At 51.5% G+C, this 15503-nt stretch overlaps 2 protein-coding genes across 2 annotated transcripts; one reads left to right on the top strand and one right to left on the bottom strand.

Annotated features, from left to right (window-relative positions):
- The first annotated feature begins 3765 nt into the window (after nucleotides 1-3765).
- SMAC4_01007 (uncharacterized protein) lies at nucleotides 3766-6099 on the top strand. The gene is made up of 3 exons (XM_003350068.2): nucleotides 3766-4046; nucleotides 4115-4480; nucleotides 4624-6099. The coding sequence occupies exons 1-3, from the start codon at nucleotides 3977-3979 to the stop codon at nucleotides 5751-5753; spliced, it is 1566 nt and encodes a 521-aa protein (XP_003350116.1). The 5' UTR covers nucleotides 3766-3976; the 3' UTR covers nucleotides 5754-6099.
- A 1670-nt stretch (nucleotides 6100-7769) lies between these two features.
- Nucleotides 7770-11079, bottom strand: SMAC4_01009 (uncharacterized protein). The gene is made up of 2 exons (XM_066089528.1): nucleotides 10500-11079; nucleotides 7770-10427 (listed from the first exon to the last, which is right to left on the bottom strand). The coding sequence occupies exon 2, from the start codon at nucleotides 10106-10108 to the stop codon at nucleotides 8222-8224; it is 1887 nt and encodes a 628-aa protein (XP_065946569.1). The 5' UTR covers nucleotides 10109-10427; nucleotides 10500-11079; the 3' UTR covers nucleotides 7770-8221.
- Nucleotides 11080-15503: the final 4424 nt, after the last annotated feature.

Genomic DNA, 15503 nt, shown 5'->3' on the forward strand with positions numbered 1-15503 from the left:
TGGTACTTGTTTCCTCCCCAGCGGGCCGAAGCCCTAGCTCGGAGAACAGTTGCTTCCGGCTTCTTGCATAGAAAACCCCCAAAACCATCTCTGATATGACGAGGTACGTCAGTATCCGTGTCTGCCACAGGGCTGCATGCATATGTGATATCTCGGTAATAGTTCGCCCGGCCGTTCCATCCTTGTGAAGAGGCGCCAGAGGGAGGGAGATAGGGGCGCAACCCGCAACGGGCATTCCGACGGTTGATACCCTGGCTCAATCTTTTCTGCTGTGAGAGGCGGCAAAATTATTGACAGCACTTGTGTCATAGAATCTGGTGGCTGACATTTTGGGCTGGTAGACGCTTCTGATAAGGTGGTTAGCCGATTCAACGAGTGTAAATATGTAAAGATATCTTGATATTGAATGTTTGGCCAGGACAGGAGGCAAAAAGGGACGAAAATGTCGAAGAGGCAAAGACAAGTAGATCCCACCATGCCATAGCCTCTACCATAGGAGGCTGTAAGGGCATGATGTTTACGAAAACGGATCGGATCTCGTAGAATCACGGGGGAAAAAACTTGATAAAATCCAGTTCAAGGCATGTTTCACCGGGACAACTTTTCCACTCGCTTGATCTGCCACGTCCCAGATGAAAGGAATAGTGTCCAGAGATGCGTACGTTAGCGGCTGTTCGGGTACGTAGCGCTTTCTCACGATGGCATCAGGTTAGTGCCCTCATCCCGAAGCTATCGAGTCTTGATGCATATGTAGTAGGGTGAGACAAAGATGTGCTTGCATGAAGGCTGGATGGGAAGACCGGGTGGGTACGGGTCAACTTGAAGAAAGGTGCCGTGAGCCGGCGTTAACCTCCGGAGAAGAACGTCGTCAAAGGCTGGCTGATAACTGATGGCCGAAACCTTTTTGAGAATGTTCCGATAGAAATGATACGAAATCCAAATAGTTATACCTCACTTCCCGGCAACACACGAACTATACCCGCCATACTTGACGTAACCACTTGATGCCTCTTTCATACGACAATGCGATTGGAGTTCGCAGGAGGATGACTTGCGTGAAAAGGGTCGAAGATAGTGAATGAGTCATTACTCAATGTCAAACTGTAAGTCGATCACCTCATCGGCGGCTGGCAAACGTATGTAGTACTCTGGAAGAAGTTCTGCCGGTAGTAGTGAAATGTAGTAGTAGTAGAAGGCGGAATGGAACGAGTTTTCATCCATCCGTGGTTGCACTTTTATTCCTAGAACAAGGGTTAGGAAGAACAGAGAACAGGATATCAACGAGCTAACTCCGTGAACAGGCCCGGGCGGGTGTCCGGATATTTACAGAGTGACATCGCCCTGGAGGGTCCGGGTACATGCAAGCCGCATCAAGGTGCATTGCAGCAGCCAAACCAGACTCTGGAGGGCGGCAGCACTATAGTACTAGCCGTACCTGGTGATTACAACGAGTGAAATGATTGAAAAGGCCGAGTGTAACCATGCCAGACAAAAGGGGACTGCAGGTATGCAACATGATAAGCTTCTCGCTCTTTATTGAAGAGATTCTGATTGACAAGTCGCAGTGTATCGGATGAGTTGTCGTTTTATTGTCGTGTGAAATGATAGCGGTAAAAGGAGATCTGGCGATCTGATAGCGAAAGCATCAGATGTCAGGCTGGACTACATGAACGGACTCGGAGAGACAAATGAAACTGGGGCGTTGAAGTGAGCTTGAGATATGGTAGAATAGGTTGCTGGGTGAATTTGCTCGAATGAGACACAGTGCTGTCCCGGATCGTCATAATAAACCCGGGTAGTATGTTTCAAGTGAAGCTAAGGTAGACGACACGGGAGGGGCGAGAGCCTCAAAAGATGGGTTTCCGGTATCGGCCCACAAAATGCGCATATGATTATCATGTGCGTGTAACGGTCAGAGTGGCAGGATCTCCAGCACTTGCCATCCGTTGTTGCGTCTGGTCTCACCGCTAGACGGCTGTGAAGGGCTGGAACAATCTTCGGCGTTAGCACTTCCGCTATCCAGAAGCCGCACAGTCCATAGGTTTGAGCACGGTTGACGTAATAGACTCGAAGAGTGGTCGAAGGATGGACGGCATCAGCGGCTTGTTGGCGTTGTTGCTCTGTTGGAGGTTGAGACCGGACGGTCTGAACGGGGCGGCAGATAAGACTTTTTGTTGGCCATGTTGCAGCCGTCACCTCTTTGGCGCCTTTTTTATGCCGAAGCCCGAGAGAAGATGATAGGATCGGGAAAGACAAAGGAAACGGGAGACTGCTGTCGCTCATTCTGTCGAGGAAAGAAGACGAGCAAGGAAAAGGAAGACTGGCATTCGGAAAGAAAGGACGACGTTGAAGGTTATCTGGCCCCACCAATGCAGAAGATCTGGACCAATCAAGTGGGCACCACAAACCCCACTTATGATTTCTTATAAGTGCTCACGGATATATGATTGGCTTGAGGTGCATTGCCACCCCTGCCCATCATGCGTGCCGGTCGCACTTGCATAATGCGTCCGAGCTCCTCCAATTCTCGAACAGCGAACGCAGAAGGAACGGAACACCCCGATGTGCCAATCCAAGCTCCCGTCATTTGCCCCAGCGCTGGCTGTGCCAGTGCCAGTGCCGGTGGCAGAATGTCAAAGTTTCGCGTGTCCTTTTCATCATCATCATCATGGGCTTCCTGGTACAGACGGACCGAGCTACCGACCACGCGAGTGATCAAGGTCTCTGAGACCCAGCGGTCAGGACTGCCAGCCTATCAAAGGATTTGAACAGTCTTGCGTTGCACTGGACTGGAGAAAAAGAAGCCAGACGGAACGGAATTTGTCGTTCGAGAGGATCTGACTCGGACAGAGTTACCCTCCCTGAGCTACCCTCCATGAGCTACCCTCCATGAGCATTGAGCGGCATAGCAATCAAAGACATTGTTGGCGCGAGCAGATGCGCCTCGATGTACCGCGATGCGCCGGGGAACCCTTCCAGCATTCTGTGGTTGTCGGTGGCTCAGCTTTAGAACCTCTTATCAGCCTGTTATCGGCCGGTTATCGAGCACGGCGTCCTCGTCACTTTGCGTCACTGCGTCTACATGACGCCGTCCTCCCGTTTTCCAGCATCGATGTGTTCTAAGGTGTCGGGTGTTGTTTCTTAGAGGAATTCGCGGCAACCGGCTCCTGTCACTTATCAAGAAACAAGGCTCGGAAGCACTAGGATGACAGGATGCCATTGGCACGGCCATGTATCGGGCAGACTCTCTCTCTGTACGGTACTGTCACGGTACGTCTCCCCTCTGTGGTGACAGGAACCATGTTGTTGGAATGCAGCCGGGGACGCGAACTCTGAGAACGGCCCCCGGCCCTGGAACCTTGCCCGGTTCTGGAAGCACTCGCAAGCGGATTGGCTAACAGAAGACTCCATCCTTTTCTATGGTTTCCGTATCTTTCCAGATTTTCCCATTCCCGCCTTCCATCTGATATCCATGCACAACGCATTGGCGTGCGCCGAAACCGTCCATTAAGTGAATGGATGCGGTTCGCGACTTCCTTGCGAGCCCGGCCGAGTCTATAATTTTTTTCTTTCCCTTCCCGTCAGTTCCTTATCACCTCGTGGTGCATTGCGGCACCCACTCATATTTCAACGTGTATGCGTTGTCTGGACGGGCCTAATATTTTCTCTACTGACCATAATCTCCTAATAAACCTGCTCTCACTCCCCTCTCGATCTCTCCCGTGTTCGGTTTCCAGTGTTTCTGCTTTCCACTTCACTCTTCCGTATCGTGCCAAACATATCACAGCACCTCGACAGCACCTTTGATAACCGGCCACTTCATTAACTTGCCCCGCCATCAATCTTCTCCCGCTTCCAACCTTTTCCAAGTTTTGTGGAAGCAAAATCATCTCCAACTTTGCTTCTTGCACCTGGCACTACTTCTTCCCTGAGGAGGTATTGGACAGTCGTAAGACCTCAGTCTTTCTGTAAAGCCATGAGCCTAACAAGTGAGACAAGCCACCGCGACCCGGACAAGTTCCCAGCCGTCCAGCTGTTCCTCCTTGGTAAGTTTTCCAAGTCCAAAGTCCGTTGACTGTACCGGTCTAGAAAGCTGACCTCAGATTTTCCTCAGCAATCGTCCGTCTCGCCGAACCGATCGCACTCACCTCCATCTTCCCCTATGCCTGGGCTTTCATCAAGAGACTACAAATTGGAAACGAAGATGACGCCTCATTCTACGCCGGCCTCCTTATCTCGTCCTTCGCCCTGGCCGAGGCCTCGATGGGCATGTACTGGGGAGGCCTGTCCGACAGAGTTGGTCGGAAACCCGTCTTACTTTTAGGATGTGTCGGCACCATGTTCAGCATGGTCATGGTTGGATTCGCGACCAACATCTGGATCGCTGTGCTTGGTCGTGCCATTGGCGGGCTTCTGAACGGCAATATCGGTGTTATTCAGACCATGGTTGGTGAGCTGGTCACAAAGCCAGAGCATGAGCGTATGTCTTGCCCCTTATATCCGAGTCTCCATGATCTTTGCTAACGGAACAATTATAGCCAAGGCCTATTCCATCAGTAAGTTGTTAATAGAAAATTATACCCGGCCTTGTTTTGTTTGTGGTGTTGCTGACATGTGAAACAGTGCCTTTTGTTTGGAGCATCGGCACCATCATTGGTCCCGCTATTGGCGGTACCTTTGCTGACCCCCACGAATCCTTCCCAAACATGTTCCCCAAGGGCTCCCTATTCGACCGATTCCCGTATCTATTGCCCAACCTTATCTGCGCCGGCATGCTTCTTATGAGCATCGTGCTTGGTTATTTTCTCCTCGAAGAGACACATCCCGATATGCAGCCCCGCGTTCTGCTTCCCGACGATACATTCCTCTCCGAGAACACACCCTTGATCGAGACCTCCGATGCGATGAAGCGCCCCGCTGTCGACCTTCGCGACGAGAACTACGGTACTATGCGGGCTCGAGATATTAAGAATACCAGCTCCGCGCCGAAGGCCATCGCGAAGCAACCGACTTACAACGTCTTTTCCAAGAAGATCATGGCAGTCATTGTCTCCCTTTCAATCTTCACCTATCACTCGATGACATTCGATCACCTTCTTCCGATTTTCTTCGAGGACGACAAGGTTCCTACCAGCCAGCCGTTCGGTATCTTCAAGGTTCTGAGTCCCTTCTACTCGCCTGGAGGCCTGGGTCTCTCCCTTCAGTCAGTCGGCATGATCATGGCTGTTCAGGGTGTCATTGCCCTTTTCATGCAAGCTGTCGTCTTCCCTGTGATGGCGGAGAAGGTCGGGGTCTACAGGCTTTTTGTCTTGATCACGATATTCCACCCTATCGTCTACTTTATCATGCCCTCGCTGCTCTTTGTTCCAGAGGGGCTCTTATACCCGGCCATTTACTTTTGTCTCGCGGTTCGCAACTTCTTTTCCATCCTCCTTTACCCTCTCCTCCTGATTCTTATCAAGGAGGCGACGCCCAGTTCTTCTGTTCTGGGCAAGGTGAACGGGCTCGCTGCCAGTGCAGGTGCAGCATGCCGCATGGTAGCCCCGCCAGTGGCCGGATATTTGTATTCGGTGGGAAGGAAGATGGACTGCACTGCCTTGGCCTGGTATGGAAGCACCTTTGTTGCCATCATCGGAGCCATCCAGTGCTTTCAGGTTAAGAGGGATAGGTCGAGGGATGCGGGGGGCGATGACGGTATGAGCCAGTACTCCGATAGTGACGGAGAGGCTACTCTTGTTGCGGAGGCCGCCTAATGGCAATGAGCTGGGGAATGGTAACGCGGTGCAGAATGGCAACAGGTGGAACATGATACCCATAACGGATGCCAGAAAGGCAAGGAAAGAGGGAAATAATGGTTAATCAACGATCACGGCTACATAAAAGGGGAGACGGCATGGCGTTTTAGGAATGGGTCATGGTGTGCTTCTAGCACCAGTCAGCGAGCGTGCACTGCTTTTTATTTCTTTTATTTTTTTAAACGGACATTACAAACCTGGAATAGGTTGAGAACTAATGGAACGTTCAACCAGGGCTGGAAATGGGTACGGATGTCGGTATACATGTTATAGATGGTTAGACAGGAACATAAAATGGATGCCTTGATTTCAGATGATACACCTTTATGAACCAGCTGCAATAACCGTGACAACTTCAAATCGGGCCTCATGATAGTGGATTCTTTGGTCGCACGTGCTGTAGATCATACAAAGTAGTGATAGCCAGCTCGTCACTGCTTTCATCGGGGTTTGATGCGTTGGGGTTTTCTTCGCCGAACTCAATCGAAGTGCACATGTCCAGCCTTATCATGATCACTTCCACCAGCAAGAAAAAAATGAAAATAAAAAAGAAACAAAAAGAAGAATAAAAATACAAGGAGGCATTTGCATCATTACAACTGAATTAAAAGCACAAAAAAATGCACCAAAAAGCTCAGTCGCCCAGTGAGACTTGGTTGGACCGAACCACCATGCTCCAGCTGCAGACCTACGAAAACTGTATCTCGGGATACCGCGTACCCGGCAATGTTTTCATCACACGGAACCGCTGGGCCATGTAGACCTAGCTAGTCAATTTAGGACCGTGCTGGTAGTCGGGGCTAGTGCCGGAACTTATATGGGGCCTAGAACTAGGGCGGTAGGATGGGATGGGATGTGATGGGATGGGCTGGGATGGGTTGGGATGAAATGGCCAGGGTGGGCTCGCGGAGGGAAGGGGGGAAGTTGAGACGGGAGTTGTAGGTTGGGTAGGTAGGTAATCAGGGCTTTCATGGTGATCGGTGCATAATGGACGGGACGGGAGAAAAACAAAGTCAGGGCCAGTAGGTAGGTGGTTGACTGAATGGATATGGCGACGGGACCGGAGTTGATCAAATTATGTAATGTGGAAGTTCAAGACCAGGGCAAGGAGGAGGTGGAAGGGAGGAAGCGAGGAAGGAAGGAACTACCCTGCTATCTACCTACCTACCTTGGTGACACCCTAGAGGTATGAAGCTGTCAAGGCAGGCGAGTGCTACCCAGGGCTCCAGTGCTGTATGAATACCGACGGGACCTCCAGCTTTACATAACGCGCTACTTACGGTAGAGGTAAGGTGGGTAGGTACCTAAGTAAACCAGATGGATCATATAGGCGGGCAGGTAAATGACTGTTATACCTTCCCTTTTCACCTTGTATTTGTGTTATGTAGACCCCCCGTGGCCGCCGCCGCCATCGCCGTCGTCATCTGAGCCGACCCTCAAGGTTCTCGTCTCCTATCACCTTGCCCCCTCACTTTTTGTCTACCTCTAGGTATGGGAGAGCCTGCTGCCTAAGGTAGAGGTGTCTCATAGGTATAAGTGGCGGTTGGATCCTGCCTCCTGCTGTGATTGTGTATTCGCGTTCGTTGTGTGATGTTGGGGGGGGGGGGGGGATTTTGGGTTAGCAGGCGTAGTTGCCTGTGGCCAAGCAAGGGAGACCAACCAAACAGAATAGATCTGATCGAAGCCGGTAAAGATGGGAGATCAAGTGACTTCCCATGTCCACTGTGGTTGTGGGCGGGGGGCGAAGTGATACACACCCGACTGTTTGATGAAGGATGAAGCTGTACCATAGAGGTAAGGTACGTGTCTACAGGAGCGGGGGAAGGGGGAAGATACTAATGAGTGGTCATCGGCGAGCACTACCTATGCTGTGTGGTCTGCTGGTTCAAGTCCTTAGTGTAGGATGATATCATTTACCTTGGATATCACAGCAAAGCAATTAAGCAACAAAGAAACAGAACCTACACCTACATACGAAGTTATTCAAAACAGGGATATCCCATACACCGGAACCACTGCCGGTGATCCCCGGTCTTTAATAGCCAAGTAGGTCAGGTACCTTACGGACACTGCACTCTCAATTGTCAATTTGCCGCACCTACACCCACTCACTACCTACATCAATCATCAAAAATAAAACAAATGAAAGCAAAGAAAAAAAAACAAGGCAGGCACGCATGCAAGCTCCGTCAAACACCTTCTTTCCACTAAGCCCTTATCCTTATCCAAGATTGTCAATTCACAGTAATACTTCCCTTCCTAGCTGTCCTTCGTAGTTGTCCCAATACCTTATCAAGCCCTATCAAGCCAAAAAATCCAGCCATCCCTCCCCTTTTACCACTCACTCACTCACTCACTCACTCACTCTAACATCCCTCCCGTTTTCATTTCTGGTTACCTGTACACATTTTCCAAACAATCTTCCCTTAGAACGACTTTGCCCTCCCAATAAGCAACAATCGTCTCCTCTTTCTTCTGTGATGTTCTTGTTCGTGCTCGTAGTCATCCTCGTCATCAGCGTCGGCATCACCATCATTGTTGTGACCAGCAGTAGCTTGGCCATTATTGCTCCTCTCATTTGGTGCAACCATGGATGATTCCCTCGTATTACAAGCTGAAGAAGAGTGGGGAGAGGCAATGGATGTGGAAGTTGGAGATCCCAGGTAATGACTACTGGGTGAGGGGGGTGGGGCTGATGGCTCCATGTTATTATCAATAGTGGTGGTGGTAGTAACAGTACCAACAGTTGTAGTGTCTCCCCTGGGAGTAGTAGTGCCCACAGCCGACAGTGTAGGCGAAGGTTGCCCCGATGTAGGTGGGGGAGAGACGAATGATGAAAGAGAGGAGGAGGAGGGCAATGCTCGCATAGCGGCAGCAGCAGCAGCAGCAGCCTCCTTCTCCTCTTCTTGCTGTCTTAGATGCAAGAGTGTCAAAGCCGCTGTTTTGCGGGCCGCGAGGCTTGTTTGGCCTTCATCACGACCATGAGCATTGGAAGCGCGATTGATGTAGCTGTTGTTTGTGTCCTTTGCGTCATTGTGGTCTGCAAGGGAAGTTGATGAGGGAGTACCAGATAGCGGTTGTAGACGTGCATCGTTATCGTCACCACAATCCATGTTTGCCTCCACTGCTATCCGCCTTGGTTGTTGGCTACCTGGTATGTGCTCATGCTCGTGTTGGTGTAGGGCAGCTGGCCTTCTTTGGCTCTGACTCCAATCCGTACCTCTAGGTGGTGTTGCGGAGGGAGGAGTAAGTGCTCTTTGGTATCCGGCAGAGAACTGATAAACGCCGCCGCGAGTGCGCTGCTCTTCACTAGTATGGGCATGGGCAGTAGTCTCCTCATTCCCTACCACTCGGAAAGGCCGCCCATCAGGAAGCCTTCGCCGACCAGAAGGTGCTGGCAATGAACAGAGTTTTGAGATTGGGGGTAGTTGAGGTCGAGGACTTGTAAAGTTGGATGATGCAAGTGAGCTCAGTGAAGAAGATGGCGAGGGAAGTAGGGAAGAAGGAGATGGCAAACGCTGTGGGTGTTGTTGACTGGCCATGCTGCTGATGCTGCCGGCTCTACTCCTGTTGGCGCTACCTGGCTGAGAGGTCAATGGGGAAGAGGCTGCTGTTCTCTGGGGAGAGCGTGGAATGGCAGTGAGCCATGGGTTGGGGGCTTGGCTTTGGGGTGACCAATCCACAGAGAGCGCCGACTCATCAGGTTCATTCGAAGAAGGATGTGGTCGCTTAAGTGAATACCGATCGAGGGAGTTGCTAGGGGGCTGGTGGTTTACTGCTGTCCATGCTGAACGGTGTGGTGCCCTTTCAGGATACGAGTAAGAAGGGGGTGTCGAAGCAGGATGAGGTCCAGCGCTTGACCGCGGCTGATGTGATGTCCACTCGTTAGCTGGTGTCATCGGGGCCGACATACCATGCAGCTGCGGCCTAGTATCGAAAGAGTTCTCGTTGTAGAATTCTCTTCTAGAGCGTCCTACCCTTTGCTGTTGTTGTTGGCGGTCCCTGGGGTCTTGGTTGGGGTAGGGTTGGTAGTGATGACGTTCTTGAGGCCTAGAGGAGACTGTCCGAGGTGGACGTCTAGCAGGTGGCGATGAAGTGTAAGCGCCACCCCAGTTGCCATATCTCTGATACAGCTCCTGTGATTTCCTCATTGTATCGGTTATCAGCTCTGGCTTGATGATCATGATGCCGTATCGTGGCTCGCCAGGCGAGATACACTCCGATGGGAAGTCGGGGCCAAACAGGGGTATTAGTGCCCCAGCGATCTGGTAGCAGAAAGTTGCGCATACGGCTTTGGCACAAGAATATGGCATCCAGTACCCTATTACGACCGGTTAGTCATTGTCAAGTAGAGCGGTAGAGGAATGACTGTAAGTACCTTGTGCTTTGATAGCGCCTCCTGTGATGCTATACGCGATGTCTTTTAATCCCGGATTTTGGTTCAACATCTTTGCAGGTGTTGTCTACACAACGGGGTTAGAGCCTTGAAAGCACAAGTATGGAAGGAAGTTCGAACCTTGGAGTATCCGCAGCACTTGAAGAAATGGGTCATCCGAACAAGGCCTACTTTGTAATCCCACATGATAGTGAACTCAGTATTGTCTCCTGGCCGTTGGAAATTGTATTGGAAGACTGCGTAGACTAATGTTAGCTTCCATTTCGGTTGTTGTTGTCGACGACATCGAGGAAGACGGGCATCTTTACCATCTAGACACTCTCGGCCAGTCTTGCTTTGAAAATCTCTTTTCCCAGTATTGTACGGGATGTTTTCAGGTCTTTGTTGAATTTCCCCAAACGGCGCGATACAGTATCGGCGAATCTCTTGGAGTGCTGTCGCATCCAGGCCCTCTTCAAAAGGGGGAAAGTTGACATCGGGTAGTTCCTCCGTCCTGGGGGTGGTTCTCGAGGCTACCGGCCGAGAGAAACAAGTGTCGGAAGATGATGGAACCGGAGCCACACGAGGCTCAACCGGTGTCGGGTTGAGCAAAGAAGTTACTGAAATCATGAGGAATGATGTTCAGGTCGATGTAGCTATTCCAGCTGATGTGTTATAGCCAGCGATAACTGGAGTAGAGAGATGAGAGAAAAAGGAAGGATGAGGCGAGAAGATGGGATGGGGCTGAGGATGTTATAGCTCGGACGGCGCTTGATATACGGAGTCAGATGCGAAAAGGTCAAATTGCCTGTCAATACGCAAACAACAAAACGCTCACCAGACTCTCGCGAGCTGGCTGTGCCTGGGTGTCTTGTTGTACACGACAAGGAACCAAAGGCCCTCTTTTTTTTTTTTTACCTTGACTTCCACCATGCAGCGGCCTGCAGCCCCGGCCGACGGCTTCCTTCTCTCCGTCTTGTTGCTCGACAGTCTCGGTGTAGTTCCTTTGTCTGGGGGTTCCCAGGAATCGACTTCAGAGGCAAGGATAGCGTTTGGTTCGTCCACCGCTCTTTTGGTGGTCGAGGTGAAGCCACAATATGATTACTGACAGGCGCAAGTTACGCTGAAACCACAGCTTGAACGACCGACAGAGGAACGCAAATCGCTGTGACGGGCCGGTAGCGGTAAAAATATCAGTGGCTCACTTGGGTAGCACTGCCAAAAGAAAGAATGATTCAACGTTACGTCTTTCGCCAGGCCTGGCTTCGGCTTTGGGACGTCCGGAGGAACCAAACGACTCCGTCATAACCACCGTGGCCGACTATGTTGCGTTGTTGTGTGTAATGCCGTTACATACAAGGCAAAGAGGAAGACCCACGATCGCAGTCCAAGCGGCTCGACAAGGAGGAGAAAGGGGAATCGGCGAGCAGACGTAGTGTCATGTTTGAACGGATATCACCGAGCAAAGGACTGGCACTGGTCCCAAAGACAGGGAACGATCATACGCAGCGAGGTGAAGCAGCATGTCCGTGACCAAAGCAAAACATCAGGCGAGTTTGGCGGGCGCAAATACCGGTCAAAGATCAAGCCGGCAGGGTAATGGTTTGTTGAGTGCTTCTGCCACAAGGTAGGGTGCCGGATGGCTGCAGGATGTACCGCTGGACGACGAGCCCGGGCAAAGTAACTGGGTGAAGGTTGAACAAAGACTGACCGTCGTTCAGGCATATTCATCACAGCCCAAAATCCATCCTTGACTCGACACACGTGGCCCCTTGACCATGGTTCACCCGCTTATCAAGTAAATGAGATGAGCGAGGCGGCGTGGAGAGTTGCAACGAGGCTTGCTTTATGATTACAGTCGAATCAACAAGCCGTTTGCGAGAGACCGGTGTGGTCATTGCTTCCATATCACTAGCAAAGGGCATGCGGAGCGAGAGACTTGCGCGTCAGCATCAAGGAAGGCCCATCAACACTCTGGGTTTACATCATCACTCAGGCTTGGGCTTGGGCCTGGACCGACTGAGCAGGTTACTTGCTGCAGTGAGAGGCAAGCAGTGTGGTTTTTTCGACGGCGATTTTAGAACATCCGGAGCAACAAATGATACCCCTTGCTTCCACGAGCTCAAGCTCGATCCTTGCAAACTTGTACAAGCGAAAAAAGCCCGATTGGAAGGCCCTAAATACGGCTAGGGGTACGGGTTGATGAATCCTGGGGTCCGTGTTCTGTCCTCCAGATGAGGGAGAATGTGCTTGATATTGCGTAGCATCACGGCTAGCAAGCCAGAGCCAAGAAGGGGAAAGCTGCAGGAGCGAGAACTTTGGAGACGATGGACCGCACCGAACACTTGATGGGCAGGCAAAGCGAGGTTTCAAGTTGACCGGGGAGCGGATGGGCGACGGTATCTGTAGATAGCGAGAAACGCAGATTTGTGAAATCGACTGTTGGGTGCATTAACCGAAAGTGGGAGTGTGGTAGACAGCAACGGCGTCTACCAAGCCTTTGGCTGGGCTTGTGAGCCCGCAGAGGTGAGCACAACAGATTGTGGGATCCAGACAGCATTACTCGAGTCAAGGCTCGCTTCTCGCCAGGGCCCAGTGGATAGACAAAGATACCTTGTCCTGAGAACCTTGGCCTGCTTGAGATGGGTAGCTTCCGAGACGGGAGGTAGTGAAAGTACCAGCCATGATTGCTGCAACGGCCCGCCGGAGCGCTCCCCTCAAAGTTGACACTGGATGCCACTGCCGGTGATTTTGTGAGGACGTGGCTGATGCGTTCCCGCAAATAGAAACCGGGCAAAGCTGAAGATTGAAAGCAGCCCCTGAAGCCAAAGAACAATATGCTTCGGGAGGGAATTGTAGCCGCGCAAAGTTTCTCAAGACCACCCGCCAACCTGGACATGGGAATCGTGAGAGCTTCTTGACGAGATGCACCTTGTCTAGCATGACAGGACTCGTGCTTCGCAGCAATGGCTACACTGATGGCACCGAGCAAGCGACTCCCAAGCCAACTATAGCGATGATCCAATAACACGCCGCAAGCACCTATAATTCCAAATACCGAGGAGCACAGTCGAGATCTGTAGTTCAGAGAGGATGAGGACTGATCAAGAACTCCATCTTTGTGACAAAAGTCTTGTCAAAGGCTTCTGTTACCTCATGGCCATGCTCCGGTTTCAGATGAGCCTTGTGGAACAGCGTGGGATTTTGACAGGACGGAAGGGAAGGCAGAACATGAGGAGGTTTAGGGGAAGGAGGTCTCTAGAACCCTTCTGTCCAGGACTCTGAACATGTCGTGCATCGTGAGAAAGCTGATGTAGCCGTGTTCCGTTGCGGATCGACGCATTTGAGCCCGGACATTTTCCTGGCCATCCCGCCGTGCCGTCCTGTCTCCCGCTCGCCCTGTGTTGGGGGTTGTGATGGGGGTTGTGATGGCTCAGCTGACTACCCCGGTATACCTTACCTCTGACTGCCATGACTGCCATGACTGCCCTGAATGCCCTGAATTACGCTGAGAGCCCTGGCCAGGTGGTTCTTTTGTCTTGGCTTTGCATTTTTCCTCTGATAATGCCCGTCTCCGGGGGCTGGCCCCACGACATGGTAACACAACATGCTTCCGTGCAGTATCTTAAGCCACATATTCGTGCAAAAGAGCCCCACGCATGGGGGCGACGACAGCGGCAAGCAACACGGCAGGACCATGAGTGCCCTATGAGGGCGCAGGAAGCAAATGGGCATTATGCCATAACACTTGTCAGGCAGAGAAGGACTGGTGTAGAATTCGACAAGTGTCTTGCTCGACGGATGATGGACAGGCCACTCTACCACTGCAAGTCCTCCTTTTTCCACCTCGTGCTGCAGGGAGCCCATTGCATGGCCCTTATGCCAGGCACGACCTTGTAAGGAGCGACTGCTTCGAGGCTTCATTAATATCGAGGGCTTTGTGCGCCCCCAAAACAGACAAGCAGAACCCACCTCAAGAGTGCATGGTTAAAAAGTTGTGGCAGGCTATAGACAGGACTGACTGGGCTTTGTTCGTTGAAAAGTGATTTCTGATCATCTTTTCCGGGAATAGAGGGCAATCACAGAAGCGACCCCTAGACCCAGGAATCCATCATGGCCACACTCGGGCTCAGGGAAATACCAAAGACAGGCCAAGTGCTTCCAAGGGCTTGTATGTCAAGAATAGTATAGTAACGGAACTCAAAGATAACTATTACCCACTGCCTTGTGCAGACTAGGACAGAGTGAAGGGTCTCTCTATTCCGGGCGCCCAGGCCGGTGTCGTGGCAGCTTTTGAGTGTCTTGAGTGTACTGTAACGGGCCGTCAGTGACGACATGGGGAAGCCGGTGGGAAGAGGGAGATGGAAGAGAGAGCGGATCCATTGGTTCTAAAAAGGCAGATGAAGGCAGATTCGTAGCCCGTTTCTCTCACTTGCGCCTCTTGTGCTCTTCTGTGACGGAGGGACACAACCACTCGCCGCGTTGTTTGTGAGACCTTGGGCGGGCCGCCATCGAATGGGAGATGAAGAGAGAGAGTGAGAGATTGGACACGGACGTGTAAGAAGTGATGGGTAGGAAGAGACATGGATGAGCATGGATGATGCACCCGGGCGAGAGAGATGAAGAGCAACGGTAACCCAACTTGGGACGAGACGAGGTAACAGAGCCACAAGAACAGGTGCCCTGGATCCAAAGACGACGACGATGATCTGAAGGGAATCGGATCGTTTCAGTTGTTTGATTCGTCTGGTGAGAAGCAGGAGGTCGAGAGAGAACGACGATGATTTGCCGTCAAAAGATTAGAATGACAGACTCGAGTCTCGCATTTTTTGGTTGGGAGCACTTTTGTTTGACCGTCATTGTCGGAACACGTTTGAGAAATGGGCAGAAATTGACTTGGCCGATGGAAGCTTGTTGAGTGAAGCAAGTGTCCGAGACATTCATGGGTGTGCAACAAGAATTAAGACGTCGGTCGAGGCGACGAACGGTAATTATGGCTGGTGTAGAACTGAAGACATGTGTGGCTGGTATGGTTGCTGAGGTGGTGGCTGATGCTGCAGATTAAGACTCACTGCCCTTGTATTCGTTGGTTGTGTCGGGGTCGCGCTACTGTCGCGCCAAGACATGGGACGGCCGGTGGAGAGTTGGAAATGCAAGTTTATGCACAGAACACCCGACACTGCTCATCAGCCGCTGTTTACTTTTCCATCCTCCATTGTAGCGACCACTGTCACTGTCTTTCTGTCCAACCACGAACTGTCGTTCCCGTCTCTGGACTCGAGGGCCCTGAACATTTTTGACGCGCCACCCCTCCATGTGTCTCGCATCGCATT

The sequence above is a fragment of the Sordaria macrospora genome, chromosome 3, assembly GCF_033870435.1.
Source record: "Sordaria macrospora chromosome 3, complete sequence".
Taxonomy (NCBI): Eukaryota; Fungi; Ascomycota; class Sordariomycetes; order Sordariales; family Sordariaceae; genus Sordaria; species Sordaria macrospora.

Coding starts and splice junctions, on each gene's coding strand:
- SMAC4_01007 (XM_003350068.2), top strand. CDS start 3,977: ATGAGCCTAACAAGTGAGACAAGCCACCGCGACCCGGACAAGTTCCCA. Junction 4,047..4,114: donor CGTCCAGCTGTTCCTCCTTG/GTAAGTTTTCCA, acceptor GATTTTCCTCAG/CAATCGTCCGTCTCGCCGAA. Junction 4,481..4,623: donor CACAAAGCCAGAGCATGAGC/GTATGTCTTGCC, acceptor CATGTGAAACAG/TGCCTTTTGTTTGGAGCATC.
- SMAC4_01009 (XM_066089528.1), bottom strand. CDS start 10,108: ATGCCATATTCTTGTGCCAAAGCCGTATGCGCAACTTTCTGCTACCAG.